Source organism: Hemitrygon akajei, chromosome 20, assembly GCF_048418815.1.
Source record: "Hemitrygon akajei chromosome 20, sHemAka1.3, whole genome shotgun sequence".
Lineage (NCBI taxonomy): Eukaryota > Metazoa > Chordata > Chondrichthyes > Myliobatiformes > Dasyatidae > Hemitrygon > Hemitrygon akajei.
In genome coordinates, this window is record NC_133143.1 from 64,369,855 (window position 1) to 64,383,321 (window position 13,467).

The 13,467-nt window shown below is 41.1% G+C and overlaps 1 protein-coding gene across 1 annotated transcript in view; it reads left to right on the plus strand.

Moving 5' to 3' along the window:
* Positions 1-13,173, plus strand: part of plekha8 (pleckstrin homology domain containing, family A (phosphoinositide binding specific) member 8) — a 60,498-nt gene extending 47,325 nt beyond the window's left edge. Inside the window, exons 10-14 of the mRNA XM_073024498.1 lie at positions 1,187-1,245; positions 1,733-1,863; positions 10,379-10,449; positions 11,556-11,617; positions 11,719-13,173. Of these exons, the coding sequence (XP_072880599.1) occupies positions 1,187-1,245; positions 1,733-1,863; positions 10,379-10,449; positions 11,556-11,617; positions 11,719-11,916 (521 nt within the window). The 3' untranslated portion in view covers positions 11,917-13,173. The remainder of the gene's footprint in view (positions 1-1,186; positions 1,246-1,732; positions 1,864-10,378; positions 10,450-11,555; positions 11,618-11,718) is intronic.
* Positions 13,174-13,467: the final 294 nt, after the last annotated feature.

The following is a 13,467-nucleotide window of genomic DNA, read 5'->3' on the forward strand; positions in this document are numbered from 1 at the left end:
ATTCTAGGGAATTATGTCCTAACCTATTCAACCTTTCCCTAGAACTCAGCTCCTCAAATCCCGGCAACATCCTTGTAAATTTCCTCTGCACTCTTTTAATCTTATTTACATCTTTCCTGTAGGTCGGTGACCAGAACTGCACACAATACTCCAAATTAGGCCTCCCCAATGTCTTAACAATTTAATTTGTATTTGCCAAAAGTCTAAAAAGGAAAGTGTCTTCTGTAGGCATATGACTAACCAGCCTAATTTTGTGATCCTTCCCTCTCCATCAGATTTGTGAATGGTCCATAAACACTACCTCATACCGTAAATCTTTTTTACACTACTTAGTTATTCTGTAATTTGTAGTAATTTTATGTATTTGCACTGCTGCCACAAAACAGCAAATTTCACATCATACAAATCATTGATAATGAAGTTGATTCTGTCAACTGTTCCTGAGTTCTTTAAGTCCATCAACCCTACTGGGCATAGACAGTCTACAGCAGCTCATGAGCGACTTCTGTCCTTGGCTAGTGTTTCAAGTAGAACCCATCTACTTGGTATCCTTCCCCTCCCAGGGACGAGGTCTTTGGAGCTTCTGTTGGTGTTTCTGTAACTCTGGGTTTTTACAGGATGGTGTTGCTAGCTCCATGTTCAATACTCCTCCTTTCACAGCCAAGCTTGGGACTGTCCAGGGAATTAGTGTTCCGGAGTCAGGGTCAGAATCTGGTTTATTATCACTGCCACGTGACATGAAATGTGTTAACTTAGCAGCAGCAGTTCAATGTAATACATAATCTAGCAAAGGAAAAAAAAAAGTGACCAAATAAAATCTCTCTGGTTATGTCTAACTTACCCAACCAAACAATGCTGGGGAAAAAAAGATGAAAGTAATTTCTTGTATTCATTCTTTTGATAATACTGCAAGATTGTTAAATTTGCAATGTACAACACCAGAAAGTGTCTCTTAAGGGAGGTCTGAGAAATTTTGTCAGCGAAATTGTCAATTTAGTTATGAAAAGTAACTTCTCAAAAGTACTTTTCAGAACATCGACTTGAAGAGAATTAAATAAACTGAAATATTAGGTGGGCTGCTAAGCAAATCCAAAAATGTATACATTTGATTCTAATGTTTACAACATTTGGCAATGTAAATATTTAAATATTTCTGTACTAACTCCTATCACTTTTCCCATTGCAGATAAACTGGGTCCAACAGTCTTTGCTCCTGTTAAATTAGACTTCGTGGGTAATATTAAGGTGAGTATTTCATTAATATATCAGCAGCCAACTTGTCTATGTCTGGTTACTTGTTATATTGAATATTTGGGATCTTTATGCTTTGATTTGGGAGGCAGGATGGAGATACATCTCTACCGAGGGAAGTATAAGGTGCTCCCTCCCTCCGCTAGCCTGTAAGGTGTAGCACCTGCTTAGCCCCCGATCAGGGTCATGTGAAACTATGGGAGCAGGTGGTAAATGGTCGTATGAGCAGCTGCTGCATATGACAAGTCCTGGTTATGCGATCACTGACGCCAGGCAATCTCTGAAGAGTATTGGTAACGGCTGGGGTCACCCATCTTGTGAAGACACTGCCCAGAAGAAGGCAATGGTGAACCACTTTTGTAGAAACCTTTGCCAAGAACAACTGTGGTCATGGAAAGACCATGATTGCCCACATTATATGGCGTGGCACAAAATGATGCTTTAGTAAATTCACTAAGTTCACTTGCTTGGTGATTTCCAGAAAATAAACCAGAAGTACATCACGGATACCACGAAGTTCACGACTCTGCAGAAGATAGTGTTGCACGAACTGGAGACAGAGGTAGCGACGGTGAGGAACTCTGCCACCGAGGCCCTCCTTTGGTTGAAGAGGTAAGTACCAGTGGGGTTTTGAATCCCCTTGCCAAAATGTTTTCTCTCCAGACAGCAGCTCGCATTATATTGTGGATCTGTCAGGAACTTGCCCAAGGGGTCATCCCTGGGTCTCCCAAGATTTTGACCCACATACAAACTGTTTTCTCACATTTTTTTTCATAATTTCATGCAATCCCATCCCCCCTCCCCTTATTTCCCTGTAATCCATTGTACTCTCATTCTCCAACCATCCACCTATCCTTTTAAAACCTTTGGATTCCCACTTCAGCTGTATAATAGCTGACTGTTCTTTGGCATCTCAAGCCAGCATGAGTGAACTATTGATGCCCACAGCCCTGAGAAGAGTTATTCAGGTCACCGTATCCATGCCAGACAGAATGTTAGCTGTTTAGACAAATTGCACTTCCCAACACTCCCTCTTTTCTTCTTTGATTGCATTTTTCTATATGCTCAAACTGTAACCTTTAAACTAGTGGTCACTAACCTTTTTAAACCCAAGATCCCCTCCCTACCTCGGCCTTAGTGAAAGGCAAGATTGACTGACTAAATCAGTTAGAGAAACAACAGCTCAGATTGAACTTCCAACTTGAGGCCTTTTATTTGGGCTAATTGTATTTGAATTACATAAAATGCTTTTGTCAAACTTTCAAATTAATTCAACCAAGAAAACACTGTAACTAGCATATCAAACAGGCCATAGCTGTCTTTCTTTAAGAATATTACAGTACTTCATACCTTTAATTCTAAGTTTCATTATTTAATTTTATTTCAACACAAAAAATAAATGAATAAAAATTGACTGTTGCACTCAGTGTGATGACTGGGGCTGAATACTTTCCGCTAGTTCCCTGAAATTTGGCTCATAACTACAGACAGCTGTCAGTAAGACAGCTCCTGTACTTAGATTTAATAATTTTCATCTATGAAAATGCAATTTCACACAGATAAGTTGACCCGAAGTAGGCACTGACTTTTAGTGCACAGGTGGTGAGATGAGGGAACCTCTCCCTGCTGACAAGCCCCCAAAAGTCACCGTCCCTTGATCTTGCTTCAACCTCGATGTCATTTTGAAAATCAATTATTTCCATTTCAATATCACTTGGCACACAAAATAGTTGCTGGAATTTGGCTGCTATCTGTTCTATATCGATCGGCAGAAATAGGTTTGAAATAAATGCAGCAATATCTTTCCTGACGTTTAACTCGCCAAAACGCTGATCAAACGCCAGTTTGCCTAGGTAAGCACAGTACTGCTCAGGGCAAAAAGCATTTCTTCCCTTGATGGCCTGTAACATTTTCTTCAAATTGGGAAGTGGGAAGTATCATGTGGGGCAGGTGTCGGTCATTTCCCATGAGCTCGTTGTTAAGTGCATTTAATTTAGCCGTTAGGTTTGTCGGAAACACTGAATCCAGTAGCCACACATCATCTGACACTTCCTCGTGCTCCTTGTTTCCAATCGACAGAAGAGTCTTTATCTCGGGCAGCAAGTCAACAAATTGTTGTAGCGCTTTGCCGCGACTCAACCACCAAACGTCAGCATGAAGAATTATGTCTCCGTAAGCGGCGTCGAACTCATCCAATAACGCCTTGAAAAATCAGTGCTGAAGTGCTTTTGCTCAAATCACGTTTATCAGTTTGACCACCAGTGTCATCACATGAGAAAAATCCATGACCTTCCCAGCCAAGGCCTGCTGATGAATCACACAGTGATAACCCAGGAAAATCAGGGTCATTACGGCACATTGCTATAAAACCAACGCGCACACCGCACATTACTGGGGCCCCATCAGTAGTAATTGCCACCAGTTTATGAATGGGGATGTCATTTTCACGGACATATTTTTAAACTCATTGCGAATATCCTCACCTCTCATTCTCTCCTTTAAGTGCAAAAGAGTGAGGAAGTCCTCCTTTGTTGTAAAATCCTGGAATGCCATTCTGACAAATACAACAATCTGAGCTGTTTGCATTACATCTGGGGATTCATTGAACTGTAGTGAAACAAATTCACAGAGTGACAAGTCCTCTAACACTTGTCGAACCTGTACCTAACGTGGCCACAGAATGTTCTTCTGCTGCTGTAGCCCATCCACTTCAAGGTTTAACCTGTTGAGCATTCGGGGATGCTGTTCTGCACTCCACTGGTGTAACCTGTGGTTATTTGAGTTCCTGTTGCCTTCCTGTCAGCTTGAACCAGTCCGGCCGTTCTCCTCCGACCTCTCATTGAAAGGGATTTTCACCCCCAGAACTGCTGCTTACTGAATGTTTTGATTTTCCTTCTCACACCGTTCTCTATAACTCTAGAGATGGTTGTGTGTGAAAATCCCAGGAGATCAGCCGTTGCTGAGATACTCGAACCACCCCATCTGGCACCAACAATAACTCCACAGTCAAAGGAACTTGAGCAAATTTCTTCCCCATTCTGATGTTTGGTCTGAACAACAACTGAACCTCTTGACCACGTCTGCATGCATGCATTGCTTTACTGACACATGATTGGCTGATTAGATATTTGTATTAATGAGCATGTGTACGTAGTACGAGTGGCCGCTGAGTGTCTGAGAGTTTGAGATTGAATTTGTGCAGTTGTGGTGATTCATGTGCTAAACCTTTTAATATTTTTCCCTATATTCACTTTCTTCCTCCTTGATAGCAATGTTTCTATCTTCATTTGTATTCATTTTGGAAGAATATAATTAGAGATGGGTTACTGCTTTGGTCTCTGATAGGCCTCCTCTTATTCACTTTATGGATTTTCATCAGAGTCGGAATTTTTATAGCTCTACAACCCTTATATTCCCAAGAAAATCAGACATACATAATGTCATGAAAGCTGTTTTGCAGCAGCACTACAGCGCAGGACATAAAAATTATATTAAGGAATGATTAAAATATAATGAATTATATTTTATTACATTACTTGTGGTATTTACTTTGTGTTGTGTGTGGTGTATGTTTTGTGGGCGCACTGTGGTCTGGAGGAACGTTTTGTTTGGTTGTTCATATGTACAGTCAGATGACAATAAATGTGTACTTGAACCCGATATATAAAATCTATATTGAACAGAGATTGCAAGTGAGTTTTTGATACCCCTGTTGAAACCAACAAGCTCGGCATAGGTTGGGAACTGAAATTAAGCACTTCCTACAGCTTGTATTTCACAATGGAGAAGGGAGAGGCCAAGTCTCCATCTGTTTCCAGAGCAATCCCAATCCCACTTGAAGTTTGTTCAGTTTCACCAGCTTCACAAGGTTATAGGTAATTACTGTGGTTGTGCTGTCGCCTGAACTTGTTATGTACCATTGTGCTGAGAAAGTTCGCGGTCCAAAAGAAAAAGTTATAAGTGATAGTCTTAGGTATTTTTATTGTGATCACAATTCTTTGTTTGACATCGATAACATAGAACATTACAAGTCTGGTTCTCTAGTTCATTGGCAAGACCAAAGGTGGGGGAGCTATGCAGTGGTGTATGGCACGTGTGGCAGGTGCCCTGGGAAGGGGGGGCACCACAGAGCAGTTTCTATTAAAGTCAGACAAGCCATCTTCGGATAGTGAAAAAAGAATTTTCTTCAGATGTATGATCTGTCTTTGATTATCATGGGTGAGAAGCACTAGGGTGACCTTATTTCATTCAGAGCATTGTGTAAGAAGACCATGAAATGTTTCTTCACGAAGAAGAAGGAAAGTGGAGATGAAGGACAAAAGTTGGAGGTGGAGGAAGCCAAGAAGTCGAGCAAGTTCTTCATGCCTTTCTTTGAAAAGCCCGGAACAAGTAGTTTGACACGTTCCATGGAATCACCTGCACCTGCTACAAGTTTGTTAGAATCCGAAGGTGGATCAAGTACAAATGCGTCACAAGCCGAGGAAGAAGTCAAGTCAGATAAATCCGAGTATGATGAGACTAAGAGTGAGGCTGCCACAGAGAACGTGGACGTGACAGGAGGGGAAGACGATGGCGGTGGTGTAGATGTTGAGTTTATTGACAAGATTTTACCCGATCAGATTGAACCTGACGACTCTGAACCTAGTGAATTGGATGGTGTCAAAGAGCCTCGAACTGTCATACCAGAAGTGATTGAACAGCATGACATTGGACTTCTGAAGTTCGACAAGGATACTGGAAAAGCAATTCTGCCTGGCGCGTTGAGAACAGAAATAATAAAGCTGGGTTTGAAGTATTTCCAGAACAGTGAGGGGCCTTTCCTAACAAAAAAATAACTGCTCAATGAACAAAACTTGGTCGTTCCACTTCTTAAAAAGTCTGCATTTTGTATCTGTTGTCTTCACTAGTCCAGGTCAGACCATCAATCCTCATTGGAGCAGAAAAGTGGATTCAACCGGTGGAAAGCACCTGAAAGGATTAGAGTTCATTGGGAATGCTTCACACAGTGGAAAGAAATTTAGGTGGAAACAGAGGAGTTATTGATGCAGTATTTCAGTCACAGATTGAGAAGGAAAAGCAGAAGTGGCGCGATATCTTGACGAGAATCCTTCACTGCATAAAATTCCTTGCGACTCAGAACTTGGCTTTGCGAGGACACAGGGAGTCACTTTTGCTAGACGATGATTTCAACGTGGGAAATTTCCTTGGCTTACTGAAACTACTGGCCATCTTTGACCCTGTCATAAAAGAACACCTCACTCATTTGGAAAGTCATCCTGGATCCACGTCTTATCTTTCACCGGGTGTCCAGAACGAATTCATCCACATGGTGGCATCCACTGTTCGCCAGAGTTTACCGAGAAGCATTCGTAAAGCCAAGTACTGTGGTCTCATGTTCGACTCAACTCCTGATCAGGCACATCGTGAGGAGATGTCAGAAGTAATGAGGTATGTGGAAGTTGATTTTGAGAGGAAAACAGTCTGTGATAGAGAGTTCTTCCTTGGTTTTATCTAGATAAGCCAGAAGGATGCTGAGAGCTTAGTTGAAGACATCTTGAAACAGCTAGAGAAGGGCAAGATGGAGCTACAAGATTGTCAGTCACAGTGCTATGACAACGCTGCTGTGATGGCTGGACACAGACGTGGTGTTCATCAAAGAATAATTGAGAAAAACAACCTGGCAGTGATTGTGAATTGCAACAATCACTCACTCAACTTGGTGGGTGTACATGCAGCCAAGCAGGATACAATGATGGTCATGTATTTTGGAACCATCAAAGCTCTCTACGTGTTTTTCTCTCGTTCAACACAGCGCTGGGAAAAACTAAAAAACGCCGTGACTGTGGTTGTTAAGTTGGAGTCCGAAACCAGGTGGAGTGCAAGGACAGAAGCAGTGAAGCCCGTCAACAAGTACATTGAGGAGATGCTTCAAGTTCTCCAGGACATGATAGACAATGAAAACGGGACCAGTGAAACAAGTGACGTAAGGCAGTTGTACAACTGCATGTTGAGTTACAATTTTCTGATTTTGCTAGGATTTTGGAACAAAGTACTCATTCACATTGCCCATATTCAAAAGAGGCTGCAGGATCCTATCATGAACTTCCACGACGCTGCCCTGGATTTGAAAGCCCTCTGAGAGATCATTCTTATGATGAAAGAGAAGCATTGCTCAGTGAGTCACTCGAAGAAGGAGTCAGTCTCTGTTAAGAATGGAATATTGAAGTTGACATCAGAGACGAAAGAAACGAATGACTGATAAGAACCCGAGAGACACTGGGTTGACAGCTAAGGAGGAAATGGAAAGAGTCATGAAGAGAACACTCGACCGTCTTCACAGAGAAATGGACAAAAGGTTCGCTCGTTTGCACGACACTGACACCAAGTTTGGGTTCCTTCTTGATGTTGAGGGACTGTGTTATGGCGCTGACAGTAATGACCTAAAGAAGAAGTGCGAAAATTTGGGTGAATTGTACAGCTCTGATGTTGATGGACGGCAGCTATATGAAGAAATTTTGGATTGCAGAATGTTGGTATCAAGGCAGGTCAACAAGAAAATGGCAAGACCTGAAGAGCTTCTTGAACTTATTGTTCAGTATGGAGATGAGAGCATTTTCCCCAATCTTCGCGTTGCTATTCAGATAATGTTAACCATTGCAGTTTCCATCGCCAGCTGTGAGAGATCATTCAGCAAGTTAAAACTAATACTTTCATATTTGAGAGCCTCCATGGGTCAAGACAGACTCTGTGATCTTGCTCTGCTGAGTGTAGAAAGAGAAGAAACTGAAAAAACTGACTTTGATCTCATCATAGACCAATTTGCATCAGTCAAAGCAAGGAAGGTGCAGTTACAATTTTCATGTATTGCCATAATTTGTTAATTAAAAGATTAACGAGCTTGACTTGTATTTTTGAGCTGATATTATGGTAAGGTTATCTAAAAGATGGGTGTCAGATGTTTGGACAGGGGCACAATTTCAGTGCTTGCCACAGGCGCTATTTTCCGTAGATACGCCCCTGCCTCAGTTGTGGTGAGGACTAGGCCAAGCCTGAGGTGGTGCTACCCTGCGATGTTTACTCACTGTTGCCCTCTGGTGTCTAATCAGTGGAAAGACAAGCTGGACCAGGACAATTTAGCATCAGTCTAGTCAGGCCACTCAGGGACCTGGTCTATATTATTATTTTTGTTTTAACTTTGTGACTACTTTTTTTTCTGGAATAGTAAACATGTGCAGTACGTTGTGTGCTTTTGTTGATGTGTTTTGCACCTTTCCCCGGGAGGAACGTCATTTCATTTGAACTTGAAGGAAAGGCCGACTTTGTTAGATTTCCAGTGAAAGAAATTAGTTGTTCACTACTTATCCAATAGTGCCCTCTAGAGGCGCAGTATGTAAAACAAGCCATGACCCCGCTGCAGTGCAGAAACTTGCTCTGAGATGCATCGAAAGAAGTGCTGGGACACATAATCAGTGATGTAACCTGGGGCCATAGGATGCTTTGGGCCTTTCAACATCAGACACTCCATTTCAGGTCATAAACACAAGAGATTCTGCAGATGCTGAAATCTGCTTTCCTTTGGATTCATCAGCTGTGTGGAGAGGGGAGCCTGCTGCAGGGGCAACAGCTTTCTCTCCATATCGTACTGTCCTGGCTTGTGGTCACGTAGTTAGCTGGGACAACCATGGTCAACCTCAGCCGATAGGGGGCCTCAAGCAGTGCCCATCGCATGGACATTGCATTATCACTACATCATGCACTAAAGTCAGTGATTGAAAACAGTAAAATGTTATGGGCTTATGGCTAGTTGGTGCCTTCTCATGAGTTACATATCAAAAACACCATAATTTACAATATTTTCACCAGGTTCGAGATTGGATAGGTAATGGACTGCACCACAATTTCATAGAGCCCAGTGGGGTGCCCAGGTAATGTAGCGGTTATCGTTATGCTACTATAGCTCAGGGTAGCAGAATTTGGAGCTCAGTTCCAGTGCCATCTCTAAGGAGCTTGTATGTTCTCCTCATGACTGTGCGGGTTTCCTCCTGGTGCTCCGGTTTCCTCCCGCACTCCAAAGACCTACTGGTTGGTAGATTAATTAGTAGTTGTAAATTGTCCTGAGATTAAGCTAGGGTTAAATAAGTGGGTTGCTGGCTGGTGTGGCTTGTTGGCCAGCAGTGTCAGTTCCACACTGTATCTCTAAATAAATTTTTAAAAATGAAGTAGACGTTTTTAAGATTTAAAAAAAAATCCTTAAAGTTACATTTGGGAACAAGCATAGGTCACTTCTGCCTATTGAATTAGATTGTTTAGTTTTTCTTAATTCTGTCTACCCATTTTGGTTCAATAATTCCAAATATCCTTATGAATTTATATTTAAATATTTATAAATATAAATGTATCCCAAAGTATTATTAAAAAACAAAATGTATCGGATTTGCTTTCAGCTCACATCCTGCATCAGAGAAGTCCTTGCATTTTCCCCTAGTTATTTTGCTTTAAAAATATGACTTGTTTAGTTAAAGTGGTATCTTTGCCCATTGGCTTTTAGTTTTCAGAATTTTACCTCGCAGATTGTACCACCTTTCTCTTTGAAGCTGCACGTCTGTGTTTCAATCACTGTGGCGGGGTAGCGTAGTATTTAGCGCAGTACTTAACAGCGGCAGCAATCGGATGATCGGGGTTCAGTTCCTGCCGTTGTCGGTAAGGAATTTGTATTTCTCCCCATGACCGCAAGAGTTTTCTCTGTGTTCTCTAATTTCCACCCACACTCCTATGGACAGGTCAGGGTAAATAAATTGTGTCCGTGCTATGTCGGGACTGGAAGCATGGCAACACTTGCGGTCTGTCCTCAGTGTGTTCTTGGAATGTGTTGGTCGTTGACGCAAACAAATAATTTCACTGAATGCCTTGATGTACGTGTGATAAGTAAAGCTAATGTATCAGTTTTAATGTTATCTTTGTAGGTTTTTGTGTGTATATGTGTCGGTGCCACCTTGTGGCAGCTATCAGCATTGTTTTTAGCCACAGAATTAAAAACAATTTAAGTATCTAATGTTTTTTAAGAAAATACCAGTAACTGCTCTTAAAAAAAAAAATCATAATGTTTCCCCTTAACTGCTTACCACAGAGGATTGAAATTTCTGAAGGGATTCCTGGAAGAAGTGAATAACGGTGAAAAGGATATCCAGAAAGCATTAAGTGAGTCTGAATTAACCAAGTACTTCATGAAATTGTCACTTTAGTTGCTCTGTGCTGTGTCCTCCCTTTCTTGGAATAGTCAGTGAGTTATTATTTGACAGAACAACCGAGTTCAAATGCATCACACAAGTAACAGTGGGATTAATAACCTGCTTATTTAATTATGTTGTCCCATGATCAAAACTGGCCAGAATAATAGGAAGGTTGTCTTTGCCTTTTGTATGTTTCCCATATTTTTGTGTGGAACTATGTTGAAACAGTCATAAACTGCTAATCTTTTCAGTCCATCACTTGAATTCTTCAGTCCTTTACTTCATTCACCAGCTTGTACTCCTCCTCCTCATCCCACTTTCATATTCTACCTTCTGTCCCCTTCCTTTCCCGTCCTGATGAAAGTTCTCAGCCTGAAATGTCGACTGTTTAATCCCCTCCATAGATGCTGCCTGACCTACAGAGTTCCTCCAGCATTTTGTGTGTGTTGCTTTAGATTTCCAGCATCTGCAGAATCAGATTCTGCATTTTCCATGCCAAATCAGGAACCCACGCTCCCTCTAGCAAGCTCAGACTCAATGCCCAATCACCACTCTGGCCCTCGAGGATACCATCCTACCTAATTAATAGTAGTTTATAGTATTTTTGTATCTTTGCACTGTCCTGCCGCTGCAAAACATCAAGTTTCACATCAACTGGCACAAAATGCTGGAGGAACTCAGCTGGTCAGGCAGCGTCTATGGAGGGGAGTAAACAGTCAATGCTTTAGGCCTCACCCAACCTCCTCTACCCTCACCTGGTCTCGACTATCACCTGACAACATGTACTCCTACCCCTGACCCCCACCTTCTTATTCTGGCTTCTGTCCCCTTCCTTTCCAGTCCTAATGAAGGGTGTCAGACCGAAATGTTGACTGTTTATTCCCCTCCATTGATACTGCCTGATCTAATTCCCTTCAGCATTTCGTGTGTGTTTCCCTGGATTTCCAGCATCTGTAGATTTTCTTGTGTTTTATCACTTGAACTAGTTAATGTTTTATTTTAATTATGAATAGCTGATAAATGTTTTGGATTTTCACTCCTTTCACAATTTCTGTTTTGCATTCTTTTGCACAGATGCCTCCTATGGTAGAACCCTGCGGCAGTACCACGGCTGGGTTGTTCGAGGTGTCTTCGCAGTAAGTTCATTTTGAACACACATCTACTGCATTTGAGTGGTGTGTTCTTTTCCCAAAGATAAAACTGATTTCATAAAATGAATTTATTCTTAACCCTGCAGTTGGCACTGCGAGCTGCTCCGTTGTATGAAGCGTTTATGGCAGCCCTCGCAATGAATGAAGGCGACGAACAGAAGGAAGCATTCTGTGAAGGGATGCAGAGGGATTTAAACCAGTATCTTCCAGCCATGGGAAAGCAAATAGAGATCCTGGACGCTTTGTATGAAGAATATAATTTGGAATCTGATGAAGTGGTGTAACAGTGAATCAACAGTGTTGACAGGGAAAAGAAATCTGCCAGACTCTAACACCACAAGTTAAATGTGCAGAGAACATTGGTTTGTATTTCAGCCCATCGAACTGTATTCTATCGATTTACAACAACGTGAAGGCGTGCACTGCACAAACAGGGACATCCTTACACGTGCAGTACTACTTAATTCAAAACACTTGTAAGAAGATCGTGGCATATTTACAGGATAGTCTGAGTTCAAACATATCCTTGTGCATCAAAGTAATAACTCCTGAAGTAGTTCTTAAATGTTTAAAAAAAAAAAGAAAGCCAAGGGATTTGAAACACTAATCACTGTTTATAATTATTCCATTTAATTTAATATTGAAAATAATTGCGTTATATTCTCTTTTGTGTAAATTATGCACACTCAGCATGTGCAAAGATGACTCAGCTATTTAAAAAAAAGCAATTGGCACAAAATCATTTGCCATTTTTAAAAATTGAGATGTGTGGATATTTATAAGCGGTTGGCTAGCTGTAGTCAACCTGAGCTTTCTGATAGAGAGTGAATTTAATATGGTTTATACTGAGTTAAATCTACTCCATTACATTTTCACAGCTGTAATGCAAATTATTTAAGTCTGACTTACGGAGTGGTCCACAGTAATTTATTTAGGATTGGGGAAACAAAGACTTTGAGAATGTTACGGCAGAACACCTGTGATGTTTATAGAGCGTTAAACAGGATTTGCTTTGAGCCTAGTTACTACATACTAATCCATGCACTATTAATAATGTTTTCCTGTGTTAGTTATTCCAGTTCAAGTGCCCCCAAGAATGTTTCCGCAATGAAGTGAACTTAGCTGAAAACTGTGTGGCATGTCATGAAATAAAGGGATCAAATTAAACAGTCAATGAAACAGATCAGCTTTTACCAAACACTAATTTGGGGCAGTGGGTTAATGATGTTGGTTCCAAACCATATTCTGCGGGAGATCTGGTTGTAAAGGGATATTGTAAGAAATGCTAGTGTGAACACTTTAAAATAATTGCTCGACGTGAAGAAGTTGTCAGAGCTATTTATGGCTAATATGCTCTTGCACCCAAGTTGCCAACTGGATGACTGAGCTTAATCTAACTCCATCTAGTTTTAGATATGATGCGGTAAATAGACATTGTGCAATTATTGCCACTAGAGTTTATTTAACTGAGAAATGCACTATCTGTACATATATAGATATATTTTATACTTATTTAATAAAACCATTGCACTTTTAATAAATGTCTTGGGAAATCGGAATTGTTCAAAATCACATCTGCTAGTTTTCATGAAGTTTCAGATTCCGAATTATTTATCGCGTACATTGAAACATGTAGTGAAATGTGTCATTTGTGTTAACAAAGATGTGCTGGGGACACAGTGCTTGGCAGGACAGTACAGAACGCAACCAAGCAGTATGTACCAGTGGAGACTGCAGATGGATGCCATCTTGCAAAACAACAGATCGACAGAGTCTGTAATTTGGTGCCATCTTGAAGTCGGGTTTGATTCTGTGGCCCCAGTGGGGAACAGTTC